Source organism: Loxodonta africana, chromosome 12 (assembly GCF_030014295.1).
Source record: "Loxodonta africana isolate mLoxAfr1 chromosome 12, mLoxAfr1.hap2, whole genome shotgun sequence".
Taxonomy (NCBI): Eukaryota; Metazoa; Chordata; class Mammalia; order Proboscidea; family Elephantidae; genus Loxodonta; species Loxodonta africana.
The window spans coordinates 10610874-10635866 of NC_087353.1; the positions used below are offsets into that span (position 1 = coordinate 10610874).

The window sequence follows — 24993 nt, forward strand, 5'->3', positions numbered from 1 at the left end:
CGGTCTCCCGAAGCCCTAATATTGAAGTTTTCATTCTGGTTGCTCAATGAATTCTTGTGGCTTAACAGAAAACATTGCTGTGCCTAAGTTTCTGAAGAGAGATATTTTGCCAGGGCATGTGAGAATTAATAATGTTGATTAATGTATATTTGTTAAGTTCTTTTCAGTTGGCAAAGTTCTTCTATACACAGTATTTCAACCAATCTACACAACAAACCTATGAGGTCAGAGGGCAGAAATTATTACTCCCATTTTACTCTTGAGGAAATGAAAACACAAAAAGGTTCCTTTGTCGGATATTGTACAACCTGTAAATGGTAATACTAAGAATAGAACTCAGAAGGTTTGACTCTGAGTCCACTTAAGGGCATGTGGCCATGGAAATGTGCTCTACTGATTACGACTTTATCCAGAAGTCCTCATTTATTCTAAGGTTACAGTCCAATCATAAAAATAAGGTGAAAGAAACAAGGCCCCACGCAACAACAAAAACAACAAAACCAACAGGTGGGTAAAAATGAACATCCAATGAAAGTAGGAATAGAATTTCTATAGAATAGGAATTGGAAATCAAAAAGCAGAATCATCAATTATGTGGATGTAATTTCTTTTGATTCTTCATTTGTAATTGAATGAATAAAACTACAATAAAATTTGCAATTGGCAAGTTATTACTACAAAATAAAAAAAAAAAACTGGTTCTTCTCCGTTATAGCCTACAGCCACTCCTTTTATTCCACTTATATCCACGTTCCTATATGTTAAGAATTGACACACACAAGCACAATCAGTATATGATACATCAAAGAAATATAGGCAACAATTAATTGTCATTAAGGTACGAAATAACTTAGAAAAATGTGCAGCCACTGGTATTGAATTGAAAAACGGTTTCAGAATTCCCCAAGCATTAAATGTAAATGAAATTTGTTTTTTGTGTACTATGATTTTAATTAAATAACTTTTTCAAAGAGGAGCACAAAAGTCTTTAAAAACCAACTCCTTTCCTCGCTAGAGAACACCAATATAAGACTTTAAATCATCGAAACATTTACTCCCTAAAATTTGCCAACTAAATCCATACATCCTGGAATCTAAAGCAAAATCATGGTTAGACAGATTAGTAAAATCAAAGAAATACCATCTTCCCACCTAACATTAAACTATTTACCAAGTTAGCTCTATAATGAAATGGTAACTAGTTTACACTGTTGATAGTAGACTTAAGAATGGGTAGAAAATAAACTACCCTTTTTCCTGTGAAGCATGTAGTATCATACTTGTTTTACCAATTCTATTTTATTGGTATATTCCATTGTAGCTATGAATGCAGCAAATGAAGTCACTCTGAGGCTCCCTTTTCTCCCCCCTCTCCCCCTAGACAGAGAACCAACACAGGATCCTGACATTGCTGCCATAAAGAGACTTGGTAAAGCAGCAGTTGTCAACTCTTGACTGCACACTGGAATCACTGGTACTCTTTTTTAAAATGACATTGCACAGGGAATACCCGTAGAGATCCTGATTTAATTGGTCTAGGATGCAGCCTGGGCAACAGAATTTTTTAAAATCTCCCCAGGTGAATCTAATGAGCATTCAAGGCCAAGAACACAGAGGTAACACAAAACTTCCCCCAAAAAGTGCCAAGAGCTCAGAAGTTCTCCCACCGGCTCTCCCTTGTATTATCTGTCCTGGTTCCATCCATTTAAAAGTCATTTTTTAAGCTAAGGACACTATCTTACCAATACCATGAAAAACAATGAGCCAATGGCTTCTGTATCTTCACATTCTGCAAGCAGCCAGAATGTGTTTCTTGGGAGGTACTGAGGGAAGAACGTCTTCTTTCCCTGCCTCCCCCTGCACCAGGCTCTCATTTACCCACACTTGTGTGATACTTTAAGCATACGATACTATGCTGTGAATTGGCATTCTTTTGATACCCATCACGTGACCACAGACGCTCAACTAGTTTGTAGGAAATGGATATACACAACAACAACATTATTAACGGCAAACGTGTCTCTCATGTATAAGAGTGTGCACCTCCTACCATCATATCCTTTGGGGGATATATCCCTGGTTTGCACCTTGGGAGCTATGGCTCGCTTGCCATAAGTATGGTTGTCATAACTGTTGTATTCAAACGAAGTCTTGGAATATTTCTCAAGTTCCTTGGCCAAGTTGGAACGAGGAGTGGTTGTGGGGACATTGTTTCTGTAGCCATACTGAGGGATCTCAAGCTGCTTTACAAAGCACATTGGCCTGTGAGTAAAAGAAAACAAACAGTGAGCTTTGTTGTGGCCCTGTGTAAGATTTAAATTAAAGCTAGAACAACACTTCTCAATTGCATTAAGGAATCAGAACCTTTCACTAAAATCATAATTGTATTTCCCTGAGAAAGGACCAAGTGTGTTTTAACTGCATAAAAACCAAAAAACCAAACCCACTGCTGTTGAGTAGATTCCAACTCATAGCGACCCTATAGGACAGGGTAGAATGGCCCAATAGAATTTCTAAGGCTAGGCTGTAAATCGTTGGGAAGCAGACTGCCACATCTTCCTCTCAAGGACACATGGGTGGGTTCAGCTGCTAACCTTTTAGTTAGTAGCCAAGTGTTAACCACTGGCCACCAGGGCTCCCTTTAATTATATAGCAAAAATTAAGCTATTTGTCTAAAAGTCACTTTAACAATTAAAAAGACAAAGTATTAATTTTTTAAAGAGGTCTACTATGCATGACGAGGACATAAATTACGGAGATGGGGAAAGAATCTCACATCCGTGCGTTTTCTTTTGCAGTAGCTATGAACAGGAGCGGAAGTTACACAGAAATGAAACGAGCTAGTAAGAAATTTCCCTCAAACAAACAAACAAACAAAAAAGGAAGTGAAAGAAATACTCTTAGAAACATATACTGAGACAAAGCTAGATCAAAATTTATCTAGCTGGACAAGAAAATGGAACATGCGGTAATATATCTTGACAAATATCAGCGTATATTTTCCACATTCTTACCTAACAGTCCTTTTCTTCTGGAATAAAATGCTTAAATAGAGGTGCATTTGATTATTATTCATTCACTCATATTCTACTTTGTTTATGTATCTATGTGTCTGTCTCTATCTATACATCCTATATCTATATCTATATAAGTAGAATTTCTGAACTTTTTATTTGAAATAATTTTAGATTTACGGAAAGTTGAAAAAGTAGTAAAGAGTTCCTTACACCTTTCACCCAATTTCTGTAATTTAATGTCTTACATAACCATAGGACATTACCAAAACCAAGAAATCAACCTTGGTATAATATTATTAACTGAACTATTAACTTTATTTGGATTTCACCAGTGTTCCTCACTAATGACCTTTTTCTGGTCCAGTATCCCATCCAGGATCCCACATTGCATTTAGTTGTCCTGTCTCCTTAGCCTCCTCAGTCTGGACTGTTCATCACTGGTTCCTTGTCCTTCTTGACCTTGACACTTTTGAAGAGTACTGGTCAGTTTTTTTGTAGAGTACAGATAGATACAGACATTTAAACATAGAATGCCATAGTTTAATAAGCCATTTCTCTGTATTTTTTAAAAATTTTCATTGTGTTTTAAGTGAAAATTTACAAATCAAGTCAGTCTTTCATACAAAAATTTATATACACCTTGCTATGTACTCCTAGTTGCTCTCCCTCTAATGAGACAGCACACTCCTTCCCTCTACTCTCTATTTGTGTGTCCATTTGGCCAGCTTCGGACCCCCTCTGCCCTCTCATCTCCTTTCCAGACAGGAGCTGCCCACATAGTCTCATCTGTCTACTTGATCCAAGCTCACTCTTCACCAGTATCATTTTCTATCCCATAGTCCAGTCCAATCCCTGTCTGAAGAGTTGGCTTTGGGAAAGGTTCCTGTCTTGAGCTAACAGAAGGTCTGGGGACCATGACCTCCGGGGTCCTTCTAGTCTCAGTCAGACCATTAAGTCTGGACTTCTTACAAGAATTTGAGGTCTGCATCCCACTGCTCTCCTGCTCCCTCAGGGGTTCTCTGTTGTGTTCCTTGTCAGGGCTGTCATCGGTTGTAGCCGGGCACCATCTAGTTATTCTGGTCTCAGGCTGATGTGGTCTCTGGTTTTTGTGGCCCTTTCTTTGTACTTTTTTTGATGTAGAATATTTATAAAAATACTTACACTTTCACATAAGCATCATTTTTGCACACTAATGGCCCTTTGTGCTTTTTTTGATTTGGAATATTTATAAAAAAACTTATATTTTCACATAAGCATCATTTTTGCACACTATAGCTAGAACAAAATCCCGAATTTTAAGGGCAGAAAGTTTTCTGATGGGTCATTCTTTATCTTTCTAAATTATATAAAATGTGTTAAAATAATGATCCAGCAGGGGCTAAAGCTTTAGTAGGAAAAACGAAAGGTGGGTGAATTCACGTGTTAGTGTTAGGTTTACAGCCAACTTACAAAGGATAATTTTTTGAGTAAGACTGCATTTCTCGGTTACTGGTATCAGATCTGCAACTCTTACCTGCACCTGAAACAGTGTGAAATGTTAGTAGATGTATAAAACTAGAATACCGGAAGATAGGAATTTCTACTGTGAAAGTAGAATGTTTTCTTTGATGTAGAAGTACAAACAATATCCTGATTGTTTCTCCCTGTGGGATAATAACCTAAGAGATTTTCCTTTCCTTTTTCCTTTCCTATTTTCCACAAGTGTTGTTTGAATGTCTAAATAAATATGCTTTCTCTTATTTGCTCTGTCTTTCTAAAGGTTGAGCAGACATGTGAACACAGAAGATTTATACCTGCTTTAGGAATAAAGACTTTTTAAAAACATTGTTTCGCTTTTTGTGATTCTTAGAGCACTACACGATTCATTGAAAAAAAATATTCAGGAGATACAAAAAATATAAAAAGAATATATATCACCTATAATTCTCTCGGAGGTAAAAACTGCTAAGATTTTAGTGTATTTTTTTTGGGGGGGGGTTAATTTTATATCCATTTAAATTGTTTTTAGAATCTTGTATTTTTACATATTTTATACTTTATATAGTGTTTAATTTTCCCTTCTGCAGCTTAGGCATTAAAAAAAACTGTTCTTAATAGCTGCATGATATTAAAATCAATGAATATCATAATTATTTAATTGTTTTGCAAATTTACTTTACTTTTTTTGCTATTATATATGCTACTATAATATATATATTATATGCTGTTGTGTGCCATCAAGCCAATCCTGACTGATAGCAGCCTTATAGGACAGAGAACTGCTCCATAAGGTTTCCTAGGCTCCAATCTTTACAGGAGCAGAGCACCGGGTCTTGTCTCCTCTTGGTGAGTTTGAACCTCCAAACTTTAAGTTAGTAGCTGAGAACTTAACCACTGAGCCACCAGGGCTCCTTATATGTTAAATATCTATTATATATTGCCTAATAAGGATTCTTATAAGTAAATCTTTTTCTTCTTCGGTTATTTCCTTAATTTAGATTTGTTTTGGGGCTGTTATAAACTTTTAATAACCAGTCAACTTTGATATGCTACGGTTGTTTGGTGTCATCGAGTCAGTTCCAACTCAAAGTGACCCTATGTACAACAGAACGAAACACTGCCTGGTCCTGCACTATCCTCACAAAGGTTGCCATATTTAAGACCATTACTGCAGTCATTGTGTCAATTCATCTCATTGAGAGTCTCCCTCTTTTTCCCTGACCCTCTGCTTTACCAAGATTGGTCCCTCCTGATATCATGTCCAAAGTTTGTGAGACGAAGTCTTGCCATTCTTGCTTCTAAGCAGCATTCTGGCTGTACTTCTTTCAAGACAGACTTGTTTGTTCTTCCGGCAGTCCATGGTATTTTTTAAATTTTTTGCCAATGCCATAATTCAAATGCATCAATTCTTTTTCTGTCTTTCTTATTCATTGCCCAGCTTTCGCAATGCATATGAGGTGATTGGAAATACCGTGACTTGGGTCAGGTGCACCTTAGTCCTCAAAGTGACATCTTTGCTTTTCAACACTTTAAAGAGCCCTTTTGATATATTGCTGAACAATATATCTATGCTACCTTTACAGTGACTTAGTAATGGCTATGGATTAGCACAGTGGCTGTAAGAGTGGGCTCAAACATAGCAACAATTGTGAGGATGGTGCAGGACCAGGCAGTGTTTCCTTCTGTTGAACATAAGGTCGCCATGAGTCAGAGCCAACATGACGGCACCTAACAACACCAAAACCAAACCAAACCTGCTGCGGTGGAGTTGATTCCAACTCGTAGTGATAACAACACCAGGAATGGTTAAATATCCAATGTATTTACCAAATCACCAACTCATTTATTTTTTATTTTATTAATTTAGACTATCTCTTGCCAAATCAACAAAATAGAGTGAGGATTAATTGAATGTTTATTATTTTCAAGGCATTTTATCAGGTAATACTGGAGGTGCACAAGTGAATAAATTCCAAGGCCTTGCCATTCCACATGACAGTATTTTAAGTCAAAGTGTTATGAGAGTTCTAAGAAGAAAATGTCACTTTAAACTTGGCAGTCAGATAAGTTTGAACAGAGAAGACAAAGTGTGAATTAGGGTTTGCAGAATGGGTAGAATTCTAAGGTTAAGGTTTAGGGTGGGATGAGAAAACATTCTAAAAAAAGAAACTAGAAGGCTAAAGGTGCTGAGGCAGGCAGGCTAGGAGCACCTCTGGACATTAGGGAACAATGTGGTAGTTAGGGGCCATACTGGTAATAAAATCATTTGTCTAGGAAGAAATGCCAAAGGATTTGGGGCCTAGGATAAGCATAATCCCTAAGGCTTAAAAAGATTAGGACCAGGCAGAGGGAGGGGAGATTGCAGCTAGAGGCATTAATTAGAAGGCAGTACTTTGCAACAAAATGGAGGCTGTAAATGGGGGACCGAGGTCTAGGATGTTGAAAACAAGCTTAAAAAGTTGAACAAGATTGAAAGTGCTCACTTAAATCTTAGGTGCCTATTAAAAAAATTACTTAAAGACATTTTTTTTTTAACCTCAATCAGTTAAATGTCTGTTGGTTTAATTCTTTTTTTTTTTTTTTTTTTTCCCCCTCTTCTTTCCTTCCAGACTCTTTCGTTGCCCCACTGAATGAACACTGCTGTGTTCTAGACACTGTGGGGGAATACAAAGATGACTAAGACGGAGACCTTGTCCTCAAGGTGTTCGCAGCCTGCAAAATCAGTGCTGGAGATGAGAGTCCTCTGTAGCTGGAGAACACAAAAGAGCCCTTGAGGTAAGGTCAATCCACCAGCCCAGCAGCCAAGCTCCGCCTTGGAAAGCCAGAGGCTGCTATGGGATTGTTACTCAGTGTTGCCTGGGGTGGCTCCTCAGTGCCTCCCTAAATCGTTGGAGTAGGGGGTCTTTCTTTTGGTTGAAGGCTCTGTCCCACAGGAAACCCAAACCCAGCAGTAGGCATTTAAAAATTTTTTCGTAGATGCACAGTGTTTTGTCCATCGCTGCCTGCTTTGTTGGCAGTCAGTGTAGCTTTCCATTGCATTAACCTGAAGAAAAGGTCTGTAAGTTATAAAGCCACACAAACAATGGAAAAGGCTGTTGCTTTAGGCTTCCATATCAAAATGGAGACTTCCACTGGAACAAGGTGATATTGGCAATCAAATACATTTCTTGTTAGTCTTAATCTGCCAAGGGAGCTTCTCATTTAACTGCAAGCTAAGCACTGGCCAGTGACATAAAAACTACACCTAAACATACAGTGCAGCATACCCCTGGTAACTTTTCAAAGAAGGGTGCTGAGCAAGGGTTCCTTTCCAGCCTTCTTGAGGTCTGGACACAGTAGGCAAAGGAAAATTTTTAAGATGATCTCTCAGTTCAAAATTCTTTTCTACCTATGTTCTCCAAAAACTCCTTTGGCTAATAACCATCTCTTCTCAAACGTACATACCCCTGAGGCTTCTGGAGGTGGACTGGTGGGGCGGTTTCTTGTGCTACCCTGCCAATCACTAATGGCTGGGAGTGTGAGCCACGGGGCTCGGGCAGGTGGTACTTATTTGGTATTCAGTCTTACCATTTGTAAAGTGAGTGAGTTACAGTGATGGAAATACTGGTATACTAGTGGTATTTTAAATTAGAGACACTAGTACATACAAAAATTTAGAAGTATATCTAATAAAATTTTTTGAGGGATTACCTCTGGATGTTAGGATCATAGATGGTTTTTATTTTCTTATTTTTTGCCTATTATATATTTCACATTTCCTATTTGGGAACCCTGGTGGTGTAGTGGTTAAGTGCAGTGTGACGGCTGCTAGCCAAAAGGTCGGCAGTTCAAATCTGCCAGGTGCTCCTTGGAAACTATGGGGTAGTTCTATCTACTCTGTCCTATAGGGTCGCTATGAGTCGGAATCGACTTGACGGCACTGGGTTTGGTTTGGTTGGTTCATTGAGAGAAAAAGGGAGTTCAATTACAGGGGTAAAAATCTATTAAGAAAGCTGTGAAATAATGCACAAAAAGAAAGCAAAAAGGTATTTGTGTCCCTTGCCTTGTGATTTTCTCTAAGTGATATATCTTAAAGAAATAATTAACAAAAGCAAAATACTACATACACACAAATGTTTATTATTCCTCTCTCTTTAATAGTAAAAGTCGGAAACAATCTAGGGGCTAGAGTTGAGTTTTGTCACTGATGTTGCATCCACACAGTGGAATATATGTACCTATTAAAACGATAATTATGATTGATTACTATATGGAGACACGGGAATGTGTTTTTGGTATGCAATTAAGTAAATATACAGAATATACAATGATCATCATGGTTTTCAAGTGGACAGGGATTTGAAGGGGATATGCAAAAATGAAAGTAGGATATGTGGGTATGGGAGTGTACAGTCCTTCCTGCACCTCCTGGCCCAGTGATCATCCTTCTATAAGCTTAACAAAGCAGTAGGTCCTTTCCCAGTTTAACATTCACTGATGAAGTGACTGCAGGTAAGTCACTTAACCTCTCTGCACTTCGGATTTTCTTGCTTGTCAAATGGGGATAATAACACCTACTCCCTCCCGCCTACCTCATAGGGGTGTCTGAGGATAAAAGGAGATGACAGCTTTGAAGGCTTATTTTATTTTATTTTTTACATGAAAGTGTAAGGTGGTATTACCATCACTATTACATTTTCAGAAACATTAATACCACCCTGAAGGTTGACGTTATGCCCTCCCTTTCAAATTAGGATAAAATTACTTTGGACATCTCATTAATTTTTAAAAAGCTTTGCATTCTTCTAGCTTTATAGGATCATGAAATATCAGGGCCAGAGAGAAAACCAGAAATAATTTTGTCTAATTCTCTCATTTAAAAAATTACAGTGAGTCAAAAGACCCAGAGAGGTGAAGTGACTTCCTCTCCCTTGTCGTTGTTGTTGTTGGTTGCCATGGTTGCCTGCACACATGGTTCCAACCTCTTGGTGACCCCATGTGTGCAGAGCAGAACTGTTCCACAGAGCTTTCAAGGCCTGTCTTCCGAGGTACTTCAGAGTGGGTTGGAAATGTCAACATTTTGGCTAGTAGTTGAATGCTTAACCATGTGTAACATCCAGAGTCTCTTCTGTCCCTCACACCACCGTTATTGACTGAACTAGGCATGGAACCCAGGTCCAGTGATCTTTTAACTATACCAGCCACCACCCTTTGTTCCTGTTACTAAGTACGAAAATCAATGTCATCTAGTATCCCAACTACTTTGAAGAATCTTTTTGATTGAGCTTAGATGAACTCTCGTGAAAACGACACATTCCATATTTGGGAAATACCTTAGGACTCGGTCTGATGCCTGATTGGACTTTGACACATCACAGCTCTGGTGTTTTTCTTGGGCCTTTGCCAGTTTCTCTGCTGCAGCAATAGGGCATCCAGAGAGGCTGCAATTACAGAAAGGGAATTTAATTGTCTTGTCTCACATAGTTTCACATTACCCAGACATATTACACTGATCCAATTACCACCTTCCACCTTCTCTCCCTTAGTCAGCACAAGAAGGCTCCAAACAGTAAGAGGAATTTTCTCCAACCTGTCATGGCCATTCCTTATAAAATGAATTTGGGGGTGGGGGGAGATTGTTTTTCTTTTATTTGGCAAAGAAATAATAAGTGTTTCTAGTTTGCGTATTTTCCTTTTGGTTTCCAATAGACAATGCTGATGACAGTGCCATTTGTAAAGCATACTAAATTCTTTTGAATTATAACCAGCCAAATTCCGTGTCATTCAAGATAAGCATGAGGTAGTTAAATTTTTAGAAGCAGGCTTTGTTCTGTGATAGTCACCATTTCTGGAGACAGCTTGTGTAGGATGAGCTTTTAAGATGCTCAAGAACGGCAGTTAACTGATTGGGACCAGAAGATGGAGCTCTAGGCTGATTCTATAAAAAATACTGACTGACAGAGCTTTTGCTTGTCTGTCTGACCTTAGCTCTTTTTGTTCTCCACAGAAAGAGAAATGAAAATGAGGAAGAAATCAAAATAAACGGTAGGACTACAGTAAGGTGTTTTTTTAGAACTTAATATTTTGGACTCAGCCTATTTGGAAGAGGCTAAAGATTGACTCCTTGTGTTTGAGCTTATTGCTCATGAAATCATGATCTCTGCTGTGTGCGTGTCTATGCGTCTATCTGCACATCTGTACAGATACTCCACATGCATATAATGTCTCGAAAATACATGATTGCATTTAGATTTGATGAAGAAACTGATATTGTAAACGCTACATCAGACAGCACTCAGCATGAACCTTATACCATGTCAAACTATTTATCGTTTCTCCCTCCTGCAGATTAAGCACAGGAAAATTTCTGAAGGGCACAGAGTTGTGGCTTGTTTCATCACGAATTTAACACAAGTAACTTTTTTAACCAAACTTACCAGTCAGACAAGCAAAAAAAGTAAAGCAATGTGAAAGTTTGCGTCCACCATTCAGGTACGGTTTTACATGACCTTGGGAAACTGACACTATAAACTATAAGACATATGTTAACAGAATCACTTTCTAGGTACTGAAAAAAAAAAAAAAAACTATCTGATGTGAACTGAACATTATAAGCCAGTTAGTAACTCTGACAAGGCCTGACAAGGACAGAAAAAGTGAACTGGAATATATTAAGAACAAAAGTGTGATTCTGAGTCTGCTTATTTGCAGCTGTGGTACAATAAAAGTCTATTTACTTGGTGTGTTACCATCCCAAATGTTCCACTAACCAGCACATTCAGACATCTGCTAGCATTATGATCATATCCATACTGATGACCCGGAGACTCAGCATAGCTACAAGGGGCAGCCGGATTAAGTCATATACTACAATGTTTTACTATATTCTAATCCATCGCTCTGTATGATACGTAGCAGTCCAACCCCTTCTTCACCCAGGGAGGAGAATTGAGCCTTTACTGCATTGTGTCTAGTTGTTGTAAGTGGTCACGGTTTCCATCTTAGAGATTATACTAAGGACAAGGACGGCTCCTTCTAGGGGACTGTTATCCCCTCTTGGCGAGGTGGACAAGACAACTAAAAAAATTCAATCTGCAGAAAAGGAAACTGAGTATTTGTCTTTCCTATGCAATACATGACAGCACTCTTCATTCTTCAGAAACGATAGGCGGAGGACCATCTGTCTCCTTGGGCAAGAAAAGAGACTGAGCACATGAAAGAACACTCCCTCAGAAGGGTTTGCCAGGAAAGCCACTGTCGGGAAGTGCCTTCCCTCCAGCGTAGAATCCAGTAATGCTTTGCTTACCTTCTGTGAGAGTTCCTGTTGCTATTTACATGCCCTCGCCCTGTGCAGCCCGGAGTAGGACACTTGAGAACATTTTCATGCATGGCAAGAACTTGACAAGGAGAGGCAAAGAAAACAGCCCAGTATTAAAACACAGAAATGGTCAGAGTACAAGAATATGCAATCATTTTAACAAAGGCTGGGTTAGTTTGCAGCAGACAGTCCTACAGACACTTGTGATGGGCATGGTCAGGAAAACGCATGTAGGAAAGACAGAAGGTGGTTTGGACCTTACTCTAATTGGCATGCAGAGCAGGGTGTGCTAGAAGAGAGGTGTGACGGAGGTTAGAGAAGGTAATCATTAAGCTGTTTCAGACGGGATAGGGAAGCAAGGGGCTCCCGATGTATTTTCCATCCGTAAGAAACCACGAATATTGATTAGCCATGTGATGGCATGTAAATTGGTGATTTTAAAAACATGCCTATACTTCAGAAGCACACAGTGTTATGAAAGTGCGGTAGTCATGGGTGAGTAGGAGACCCCAATCTCATTGTTAAATACAATGAATTTAAAGAACGATTTTTCATTTCAGAATCAACTACTTTATAACTCTTGAAGTAGAATGGGCGAGAACAGCAGGTGCTATGCACTTTACCATGTGAAATTAACACGTAGGAAAGACAGTATGGACGTGCTCTCATATGCTACAAGGATGCTACTGGAAGGTATCTTTTTAAATTCATCCACTGGTGGCAAGTGACCTGTGCTTATTGGCTTATTCTCCCCCTTCTGGCATGTTATGAACGTGCCCCTGCCCTGAATTATGAGAGACGACTAGCACAGGCTACAGGTGCAGGGGAAAGTCAAGAGGATTGACCCATGACATTGGCCCCTTCAGTAAGATGCTTTGCTCGTGTGAGTTGTCTATAACTTCAGGATGATGAAGTAGCAGTAATGCCTCTTGGAGCTCTCCCTGCCAGTAATGGTTACCTAACGCCAGGTGAACATGGAAGATCTATCAAAAACAGATCTGCCCCCAAACAATTATGTAATTTTTTAAAACATTTTCTTCCTTCTCAAGAATCATCTCTCTCATTTCCTTGAAACCTACAGATGTCATTTCAGTACTGAGTCCTATTCCCACACAATGTTGCTTTTATTTGAGTCTATGCTTTTTCTCCTCACTAGGGTCGCTATGCGTCAGAATCGACTCGACAGCACACAACAACAACAAACTGTGTAAGTTCCCTAAAAACAGAGTCTATTTTTTATTTATCCTCATGGCTCCTGCCTAATCCTTAGGCATGGTAGATGGTCCATAAAGAGTGATCAGAACAATGCAGAGTCCATTTACGATTCACTTTGGGACATGCCTGGAGTGAGGCTGTAGGAGGTCTCCTTTCTGCTGGCATCTGGGCACAGTTCCCTGTCTGTCTACTCTCCTGTTGCAGAGGAAGGACTGCCTCCTCCTCTCTTTCAAAGGGAACTCTTCAACTTGCATTCTTATCTGTCCTCTCTCTTCTCCTCCAGGACTTCGACTTAATATATCAGCAGTTTCGTATTCTTTACTATTTTTCAATCATCTGGTTATAAAATCACATAAATACTTTCCTAGATAAGCTTCCCTCTTCAGTTAAAACTCATCTCTCTCTTTCCTGTCATGTGAAGCTTTTCAACTATAAAGTCGTCCCTGGAGATAGCAAACGCCTTCCATGTTTGCCTATGGTATAGATCTCAAATTGATCATGACTCTCTTTCCTGCTAAACAGAGACGTAGACTCCTAGCCACCATCAACTGGGATTCATACTTGAGGTGAAATCTATTTGCTGTCCTTTGTTTGTACTCTTTACCCTCATATATTTCTCAAGCTGCTGTACTATGTGTGGCTTCTAACCATGCCTACTCGTCTAACATCTTTTTTCTGTCAACAATAGCCTTTTGATCAAAAAATTTAGGACCTGTTTAGTCTTTATCTTTTGGACTTCTTTGAAGCCTCAGGCATCCTCTTCAGATGTTGAACTTTCTCAGAAATATCCTTCTCTTTGGTTATCTGTTTCCTCTTTGACTTCTTCCTTTGCTCCTCCCTTCTATAAACTTCTGTCTGCAAGTCCCATTTTTGGGCTCCTCTTTTGTTCTCACTTTAAGCTTTCTTTCTGGGCAATTTCATTTTCAGTGTCTACTGACACTGCTAAAAGAATGGTATCCAAATAGACACTTCTGTACGTACATTACTCCAGATCTCCAAATAAGGTCTCTTGAAATTCTGCTGGAAATATTACGCTCCAATTCAAATTTAAATTGGAAAAAATCTAAAGTCATTATTTTCCCTATTAAACATAGTTCTATTTCTCAATTGCCTATATCTATTATTATATCATCCTTGCCAGTAAACTGGCTACAAGTCTTAGAGTCACCTCATTCTCCCTTTCTCTTGTACACACATACATTGGTCTTCAAGTCCTACCAGCTCTGTGTCTAGAATGTTTCCTGAATTTGTCTGTGTTTTTCCGTTCCCACTGTTAATGGCTTATTCATGCCCTTATTTAGTATGTGAAGCATTATAACAGCCTTTATAAAATTCCTTGTATTCATTCTTTCTTACAAAGGACAAACTAACTCACTGACTGGATGAAGCCTTATGGATCTCTCCAGAATCCATTCGTCCCTTACTTCTTCTTTAAGTTTCTACAGAAGGTTTGTAAATCTCTAATATGCAATTACCATATTCTGCCTCGTGCTCCTGCCTCTTTGTTCCACTAGACTGTGAGGCCTTTGAGGACCAGAACTGCATCTCATTCATCTTGGTGTGCTCTGTGTGCTCAGTGTGTTGCTAACTGAAAGCGCAGAATGCTTTATTGAATTCAATTGAACAGAAACGATGATTTTAGGTGAAACTGGCCTAGAGGAAATTAAAAAACAAACAAACAAAAACAAAAAGAAATGCCCTCTGTGGAGTCCTTGAATTATTTTTTTTACATTTTTATGATGTTATAAAGAACCATACATGAGCAAGTATTAAGCAAGGCTTCTCTATAGCTACTCTGGAATACACCTGGGAGATTGGTGACAGATCTGAGCGCTCACTTCCTCACAGGCTAATATGACATCAGGATATAATCTGACCCATGGTTTGTACAAATACGTGTAATATCCAACTTGTCAGAATCCATGTTTCAATTACATTTAGATGTTTCCTGTGAAAACTTGGAATTGGTAGAATTTATTGGTCATAAAACAGAACTGATATTCTACTTTGAAGGGAAAAACGTATGCCTTATAGAAAAATTATATAAACGCGCTCTTTTGTCTTAAAAAATTAGAGCTTGGTCCAAATGCTTCATTTTGGAGATGAGGAAAATGACTCTGAACATGTCCAGAGTCACACAGGTTGGTAGGAGTGAAATTGGAATATCAAACCCAGGTCCCAGGGGAAACAGACAAGCTTGGGAATTAGATAGATCTGGATTTAAATCTCAGCTCTGTTATTTACTTGGGCAAGTTAGTACTTGCTCAGAAGAATTTAAACAATATTAAATGTCCTCAATATGCCAGGCACTGTGCTCATCCCTGGAAAGAGGATGATGAAGTCTCTGGTCCTCATTTCCTCTTCTGAAAACAGGGCTGATACTACCCTGAAGGGTTTGTGTGGAAATTAAATGAGTTAGTGTACGTGGGTGTGAGCTGAGTGCCTGACACAAAGTGTGTGCTCAGGGAACAGAAGCTATTGTTAAACCATGCTGTCTCCCTGTTCATGTAACACACGGGATCATATCCATTTGCTCGGCTTATTTTCACGCTTCAAGTTTGTTCCCCAGACACAAGAATCATGTGTTTATTATTTTCAGTAGTCATTTGAAAACCTGGAGCCACAATATCTTCTAAGATATTTCACCTGAAAAGGTTCATCTAAACTTGGTTTCTAAGTCTCAAATATTGTGAAATTTTCTTCAGTCATACGGATTTGCTTCTCAACTCTCCCATAGTTACCTGCTGTAATGGGACATCCCCAAAAGCTCCTCCAAAAAACCAACAAGTCACTTTGTCATGTCTCAGGGCAAGCTATTGCATTTTCCTCACCAGAAATCGTGTCTTAGATGATGAGGTAAATCCTCAACATACTTTAGACACAACATCAGATGATCTAAAATTCAAAGTCATTTCTAAAAATGTATCTTTTCCCTAAACAATCAATTCTAATTGTTTTTAAACAGTTGGTAAACTTTAGGTGTTGAGAGAAAGATAAACAAACAGTATTAAAAGAAATTTAGTTGTTTTCTGTAGGTTTATTTCATATTATCAGAGCCTAGCTAGTTAAAAGGAATGTATAATATCAAAACCCAGTCAATTTCCTGTTTAAGATTTTATAGTGTAGAAGTTTTGGGACAACTATGACATGAAACAGACCTTGCAAGTAAAATGCAATAAAACTTCCTATATTATAAATATTGATTTGTATTATATACAGAAGTCTGGATAATTGGGCAAGAGATGCCTCAAGGCCCTTTTTTCTCAAGAATTCATAGCAATTTAGTGACGGAAGGGACACTTTAGAGATTATCTAATTCAATTCTATAATTTGTTGGAAGAGAAGCAGAGGAATGACTTGCCTGAGGTCACAGAGCAGGTAAAAATTGAACCTGGGACTAGAGCTCAGGCCTTTCTGCAAGGGAGCCATATTACAGGGAGATACACTTCATAGTGGGCTGCTGTACTAGGGTTGGTCTAGCAGGCAAATGATACCAAGAGAAACACTGCATGTTGGAGGCGGAGGGTAAGATCACTTTGGCCATTGATAGGCCACTAGTCCTGGATGAATTGCCCATTAAGAAAAGTAAGGGTCTAGTTAAATTAGGTTGTGTTGAGTCATAAGATGGAAATGACAGAAGGTAAGAGGGATGATATAAACAGATTTGTAGGTGTTTGTATTCCCAAGGGTAGCAGTGAAAGACGGACTTACTTTCTGGAGGGACCCTATCTTTGTGCGGGCATCCGGATAAACTGCGATGATGAGGATAAAGCCCAGTTACGTGGCCAGTTCCATCACACCCAGGGGTTGGACACTTGCTCTCTTTCTTTTCTGTTCTTGAGGGATCTAAAAGCGACAACAGGTGTCAAGAGAATGAATGTTTACCAATTGAAGACAAATGTGGTTATTTAACAATCTGAAGAAACCTTTGCTGAATAAAGAAATAAAGCAGGTGTCAGGGGACAGGCTGTGATATTAGACTTTCACTTAGGTAGTTCTTTGGTTTTGGGTGGTTCCTTTCTTTTTTTTTTTTTGACCTTATACAGTTTAATCATGAATTATAAAATATTTTAGTATCTATCCTAAAGGAAAAAAAGAATATTCCTAACCTTAACTCTCCATTAATTATTTTCCCGTGTGTTACATGATAAGCTGTATTGCTCAAAGGAATCAACATAAATAATGATGAGACAGTGACCTTCTTAGAGAACAAAACTCCATACCATTGTCATTCAAACATTTCTCTGTGAAATTCAACCAGAGAGTGTAATGCCATTCCAAAACTCTGTAGCTGAATTTCTTATCGAGTGCTCTCATCATATACACCATAAGTTGCAAAATTTTACTGGTATTAAAATTTACTCCCTTGAGGTCAAGCAACACTGTTCCCTGGTAGACCAATTCAGCGCTTTTCTGGAAATCAACTGAACTCTCAGAAGGCACTGTAAGCAAATGACCAAAATGGTGGAAATCCCACCTGAAGTTCATGATGGGCAATCAAAAATGTTTCAGAAGCTGCTGGAGCAATCATTTGTTTTGATTTCTTCGTCTCTACTTGGAAACCAGAGGAAGGGTTTTGTAAGGCTGTGCATGCATACACAAAATTAAGAGGTAATGGTATTCTATAGCCCTGTTGGCTTCTCTGCAATACCAGTCAATGGAAGGATTAGAGAAGATGTTTTGTCAAAAATTTAATGTCAGATGCCAGAAATGTAATGATATCACTAATAAAATTATTTTTAAACCCCAAATTTATCATAGTTCATAAACATGCAGTATAATCATTCCAGAAAATATTTTTAAGATAACGCTCAGACAAAATAGTAAATATAAGTATGCAAAAAAACTGAATTTTTGAGCCAGCTTTTGAAAACCAGTTGCTAAGATCGTCAATAGACAGTCCATATAGTACGGCTATTAAGATTTTGTCCAGGGAATGCTATCTTTATGTTTTTTAAGGGACTTTTAAAATTGATATCCTATTAATCATGACTTTAAAAATTGTGTTCTCCTTTCAGTTGAGAATTCACTTCATGTCAAGAAAAAAGCTTGGTTTAAATTTTTTTGAACTCATGGACACAAGTTATTCATGTTAACTTGAAATGGAAAAGGGCCTGACAGACATATATAAATGCTTGCATGTTTATATAAAAAGCTCTCCATTTTTTTTTTTTTAAGCTACCCATATATTCTAGTTAATGGTCCTTTTAGGTGGTGGAACTTCGAACACCAGTTCTGGTGTTGAGGAAAATATCCTTTATAGACTAGTCAGCTACTTTGCTACAATTATTTATATAGAGTAGCCTCTGAGAACAAATCCAAAGTTATGTTATTGTGACTTCAAACCTGAGATACCTTACTGAAGCTTCTCTTACAAATACAAACTAAAAGGCTAGCATTTTGAGTAATTTTACATTATTGATAGAGTTTAGTTAATGTAAATACAAAAGAGTAAGGGCACAGTAAGAGTTTCAGAGGAAAATATTGAGTATTTAAAACTATAGAGATAAGAGATTTTTAACTAGATTAAGTGATTTTCAAAGGATAAAAAAGTAAATTGTACCTAATACGAATTATTGAGTTAATTATTTTTCATGAGGTCACTTATAGTTTCCCAACAAATTGTATTATCTGAAAGATTTCAAAAGTATTCTAAAGTTAAACCCAGGTTTGTATAAAAAACAATGTGGCTCAAAATTATTTCAAATTTTGAACAACAACAAGGGTATAATCTCCTCTCGATGCACCAAATCCTATCAAGGTTGCATACACTGTTCACTATCACCATAACCCGTTAAAACTCATTATTGTGTAGTCGATTCCTAACATAGCAATCCTCTAGGGCAGAGTAGAACTGCCCCATAGGCTTTGCAAGGCTGTAAATCCTTACAGAAGCAGACTGCCATGTCTTTCTCCCTCAGAGCGGCTGGTAGGTTAAGCTGAGCGCTTAACCACTGCTCTACTGGGGCTCCTACCATCACCGTTACTTTCCCTCAGTTTCTTAGTTCTTGTAATCCCAATTCGTTTTAAAAGCAGACATATAAGCAAATACAAAACAACCAAGCAAGCAAACAGACCAACAAGTCAACCAAAAACCTTTTGACAATTTTCAGAAAAAAAATTGTGTGCTAGATTAAGCTTGCTCCCCTATTGTTCCTTTTAGAGTGGACTATTGAATAGATGAAAGATAAAGGAATTTCATTATTAACTTCTTTTGTTGTACCATGAGATTTGGGAAAAGTTGCTTATTCAGAGGTTCAAATCAGTTTGGGTAGATTGTGTGCGAATGAGAATCGGTACGCGTGTTCCCTCCATCTTTAATAAAATAACAGAGTAGCTGGAAATAGAGACTGTAGATACACTACATTGCAGGAGTTGCCCTGTGGCTGTGTTGGTAAAATTATTATCACATAATTTTTTAAGGGATATTAGTATCTTTGTCTCACTTTGGTGGCCTTATTTGTTTTTTATTTGTTTGATTCTGAATGTAAGTAAAGATATTGTCAAAGGAAACTTGGGAACGATGTGGAAAACACTGGTAGAAAACTGAAACGAACTTTGGTCAAAGGAAGAAGGTCTGGAAAACCTGAAGAGAGAAGAAATCAATGTTTTCCAACTCATTTGGAAAATTCAAATCCCCGCTATTTTCTGCATTTCAGGGAAAAAGTATCTCTCAGCTTTTACTGTTCATTTCCATCTCTGCTCCCACTTATTTGGGGGAAGCAAGGGGTTTGAATTTCATTACTTGTAAAAAAAAAAAAAAAAAAAAAAAGAGTCCAAATCTGCATAAAGCTGTTGAGTTTAAAGGGACCACAGAAACCAAGAAACCACAGCAACAAAGAATGTGCACTACCAAATCCATCCGCTTGCTTTTGTAATATATCACTGCTCCTTAAGGACAGAATTCAATAATAAAACCCCCAGTACGGAATTCTAAAACATACTCCTAAAACTCATTTGTCCAATTCCTTCCTAAAATGTTTAGTTTCTTTAAGACTCAAAAATACAGCTAAGAATGCCTAATAACTTCAGCACATATTATTTACAACGATAGCCCTACAGTTTTAAACATACATGCTATGTTCCTTCGTCTTTAAAACTCTCAGACAAAGCCCTGATATGCTGCTACGCTAAAGACTCTTTCCCTTTTAAAAGACAACCAACCCCCTTCACTCAAAACAACACCTCACAACAGTCTAGCCTTCATTCTCATAGTGGAAGCAACTATCAGTGCTCAAAAAAGTACTTGCCAAATGGAGAACCCAGTGGCCCTTTGGCTAATGCTTGACTCTAATTTGGATTTCTGTTATAGCAGCGCCCAACTTGTCATAGAACTTATGTGCACACATTGAGAGGAGAATACACACCTATGTCACAACAGAAAAAAAAAAAAGTTTCCCTAATTGAAATTTATAAGCAACTGATTTTCAAATTACATTTCTGAATCTCATTATCAGATCTACAGGGAGGAAACGCAGTGCTCGTGATGAGTAGAATAAAATGAAAAACAAACAGAAAAACATTTTTATTCTAATATGGGGGGTTTAAGGAATCACCAATTTCACTTTCAATTGCTTCTTACTTTGTTCTAAAAGAATCTTGTAATTGAGATATTTACAATGTCCAGGTTCTAAAAGACGTTAAATTATAGTCTGCCTCATATTGATGGTGGATACCATCTTCATTGCAATCATTCAGGCTGGAACTATATATATACACACATAAAACATTTCATATAGATATCTGCAAATATGAGCATATATTTCATTAAGTGCAAATCTGGTTAAAAATATCATATTGGTTGGTTTTGGGTATTTCACAATAAATTACATTTGAAAAAAGCACCAGAACTGTTTCCACCATGGAATGGAATCAGTGAGGCGTAACGAATATCGTAAAGAAATTGCTATTGATCTTAGCCTAGGCCACACCATGCCTTGCATAGCAAATGGTTTCCATTACCTTACTATCTTAAGATAATTCATGTGCAGTCACTGCCCTTATCTTTTGTTATCGGTCATTCTGTTACTGTTCAATTTCTATCAGAAATGTTTTCTATGGGGGAGGTTTCATCAATAACTGCCGTTTGATGATAATTTTATAAATCATGATGCCACATACCCAATCCAATTTAGAAAATATGTGCTTTGGCCCTGATTGGCTAATTGTTACAGAAACTCTTGCTGCTCAATATAGATAGTGATTCTCTTAGAACAGACTTCTCCTAACATCTCCTATCACGTGGCGTGTTTGTGCTGTAACCCTACCCTTCCCAAAGAATGCGTTTACCCACTGAAATAGTATTCGTCTGCTCTAATAACATGACATTGAGCTGCTTTCTGTATTTCTCAGAAAAACGTTTTATTTGCTCTTCAGAAACATCATCACAAAATATAATTCTGGAATCACCTCTAAGAAATAAACTTTAGAGATATAATTTAGTATAACTCATAGATTAACTGTAGACTATGATCGACACATTTTACTCTAGCTCATGTCTACATGAGTCAACTTACGGTAGGTAGAAATATTACCTTTACCATAGTATGGCTTTTTGACATGGCTGTCACTGGATTTAGGTTTTCTCTCCTCCCCGGAAAGTTGTCTTGGAGACTGCTCCTCATATGATCTCATATTATCCCTCCTTCCAGCTTCCATTGCCATTTTTTCCCTCATGGCCTTGGCTCTTTCTGTTTCCAAAGCAATAGCTTTCTCAAGAAGGGTTAAATTACCCTTGGTCATATCAAAGACTTCTTCAGACCTGTCCGAGTTGACAGAGGTGGTATCGTCATCTCTTTCATGACACCCATCCTCCTTGGCACAGCTAGAAAAAGTTCTAGATCTGGGACTCAACTGTTCTTCAAGCCTCATTAAGTTCATCATGTCAGAGTAGTTCCTATCCGGTGTTCTTCCTGGGAAGTCGTCTTCTTGCCTGACGTGCTGACGGATGTTCATATTTTGCTGTTGGTTCCTCTCCTGTGGGTTTGTCTCACTGAGCTTCCTGGCCAGGTCAAAGCACTGATTCCTCAAACACTCCAAACTGCTCAGACACACCTCCTCATCACTCTCCTCCACCATTTTTTCCATGAGTCCATTGTTCATGGGCTTCCCTAACATTACATAATTCATATTTCTGTTATCCTGTTGTGACATACTGTCTACATAATTTCTGTCATTAATGTTTTCTGAGAGCACAACACCATGTCCTTGGGCTAATAATTTCAGGGAGTCCACCGTTTCCCTAACGACATCGCTGTCTAAGTCTAAACTTAACTCACTTTTCCGACCAAGGTTTTCATTTTTGTCACTATCGTCTTCCAGACTATTGGAGGTATTGCTGTTCATTTCTGACTCAGTCCTGGCCCGGTATGCTGCATCCTCGGCAATTTTGCCAAGATTTAACAACGACTTGGCCACCAGTTCATCGTAATTGTCATATTCATCGTTATTATTATCATCCTTTTCTGTGTCTTGCATTATTCGAGCATTGTGACAATTCATTTGATGGTCTTCTGCAAAGAAAAAAAAAAAGACAAAAAAGAAAAGAAAAGAAAAGAAGTGGCTAGAACTTGAAGTTTAGTTGCAACAGCATGGATAGCAAGTCAACTGCAAGTCAAATACTGCTTATCATACGCTAGAACCTTAAGTCCCATTTCAGCTGGGTTGAAAAGGCGACACAAAGAAAATGGATTGTGCTAGAAAGTAGGAGGCCATTTAAAATATTTGCCATGAACTATTAATTCCCTTACTTTATCTTAAAATAAACCAGTAAATATGGTAAATATAATTTTAAAAGATTAGCTTTCTTTATTTCTAAATTTTAAAGAAACACTTTTCTTCATTGGTTTTATTTACAACACACCCAGATGCATAAGAATTATATCCATAGTATTCCTAGGATTTCTTAGAGTTCGAGCATTTTACTTATTGCCAACCTGTAAACAGCTGTTCACAGCAACAGTTTTTAAATTGCTTATTTTCACAGTGATACTTATGTAACATGGAGGAAAGCCTCAGTTTCCTGAGGAACCATGGAGATACCACACATCTTTTCGGTGTTCCGTATCATCAGCATATGTTCAGGTTGAATTAAAAGTTCTTTTGAGGTCAACATGGTAAACAGTGAAGAAGAAACTCTATGGTAAAAGTTTAGTAAGTACACCAGATTAACTATGATTCCCACATACGTATCTCAGCAGGTTCGAGAGAAGAGGGAGGTGAAAAAGGGCACAGTGACCAAATTCCTATAAAACACAGAATTGAGATGAGTTGGTACAACTGCGGCAGGTACGGTACGGTATTTAATTTGACATGCAGTATTATTATATTCATCCATCTCACCCCCTCAGAAAAATATTGGTGAGTTGGTAGAAATATGTACGTTAGTGTCAGACCTGACCTCTAGAAAGTATGTAGAAATACTCTTTAAAAAAGAGAACACATTAAAACATACATAAAACTCATGTTTCATCCAAAAGGTTTTCTGTTTAACACTCAAAGACTGTTTGAGATATTTACCTTTATCTATCATACTATATAATTATTAACATACATATTGCATGGTATAGATAATAATAAATGGATCCTCAAATGTATTTCCCTGAGACTGGATTTGGTGAACTCCATGCCATTTTCACCTCTGTTCTTTTTTTTTTTTTTTTTTAATGATTGCAAAAACCAAATAAGAAGAATTTTTAAAGTTGATTAATACTTTGAAGTAGTGAGATATTATTGACTAGTAAAATATTGCAGTTAACTAAGAATTCCTAATCTCAGCTCTTGTGCTTCCAAGGGTTGTTTTTTGATGAATTTTACGATATCAACACAGAAAAGGCTTTTGCTGGCGAAGAAGGTTTGGATCTACATATATCAATAACAGAAAACAGCATTCTTGCTAGCCCACACACAAGATCAACAAAATTTTTAATCTGACACCTCTTTCTAAACATCAGCAAATCAAATTCACCATTTGTTAGTCATGGAGCATTCCTAATCATATGAAACAAATATTTTCTCTCTTCTGGGTAATTCCTATAGGTTCTTGTCTGTAGTTCAAGGATGATCCTTAAAGATCAGTAAGAGGAAAGAAAACCGGTGAATGCAATTAGAAACTCAATGACTATGATAACCTAGAATGCACACCTTGTCAGGGGCCTAGGATTCAAACTCTTAATATTTGAAGTCAATCCTGTTCTAATGATTTTTTTGAAAAAAAAAAAAAATTCTCCTCTTAATTTATGCACTTTAATTCTTATATCCATGGGCTGAAATTAGAGCATTACCCTTATGATAACCAGGCTGTGTTATCTCTGCTCAATACAGTTGTGAATTTTCATAGCAAGCACCACCGTACCTATGAAGAACCAACTACGAGATGAATTTATACATTATGGCTCAAAACCAAGAAAACACATGCAACATCTTGAAGCATTTTGAAAGTTAAGTCAAAGAAGAAACCACAGTCAGGTAATACTTGTGACTTTCATAAATCTTCTCCTAAAGCTCTCTTGTGAAATTCATCCTGTCACCCGAAGAGTGTGGAAAAGGAGAAGGAAGCCAATGAAAGTAGAGAAGATGATAAGAGAAACCTGTATCATCCTCCCTGCTGTTTCTAAAACCACAATAAATCCTGCACTTGGAATATGACAATTGTCTACATTTTCAAGTGTCTCTTGGGTCTTACTTTACACCTTCCTATTCTTCACTTTCATACCAAACCTGTTATGTACACGATTGTTAATTTTCCACACTCTCTGTCTCAGGGTTTACCTTCAATTTATTTTCCCCAAATAACAAATAAATTATGCCAAGTTATTTTTGGTTTCCCAACAGCCCTTATATTCTCCTCTCTGCAAGCCTCCATTTCTTCAGCTGTCACCTATTTAATAACCATATCTCACCTTTTCAATACTTAGATATCTATTCTTCTTCCCATTCAATTCATGGGTTACTAACCCCCAGGAGGTTAAGACATAAATGGAGCAG

At 37.8% G+C, this 24993-nt stretch overlaps 1 protein-coding gene across 4 annotated transcripts in view; it reads right to left on the bottom strand.

Annotated features, from left to right (window-relative positions):
- MYT1L (myelin transcription factor 1 like) overlaps nucleotides 1-24993 on the bottom strand; it is a 216748-nt gene that overhangs the window by 121484 nt on the left and 70271 nt on the right. For 3 of the 4 annotated variants that reach the window (XM_023550392.2, XM_003411868.3, XM_023550391.2), the window contains exons 5-10: nucleotides 21549-22520; nucleotides 16720-16854; nucleotides 11782-11872; nucleotides 9809-9916; nucleotides 2051-2262; nucleotides 1142-1144 (exon numbers count right to left, since the gene is read on the bottom strand). In XM_023550392.2, the coding sequence (XP_023406160.1) occupies nucleotides 1142-1144; nucleotides 2051-2262; nucleotides 9809-9916; nucleotides 11782-11872; nucleotides 16720-16854; nucleotides 21549-22520 (1521 nt within the window). Of the gene's footprint in view, nucleotides 1-1141; nucleotides 1145-2050; nucleotides 2263-9808; nucleotides 9917-11781; nucleotides 11873-16719; nucleotides 16855-21542; nucleotides 22521-24993 lie in introns of all 4 variants that reach the window. The other variant, XM_023550389.2, reaches the window with a different exon arrangement.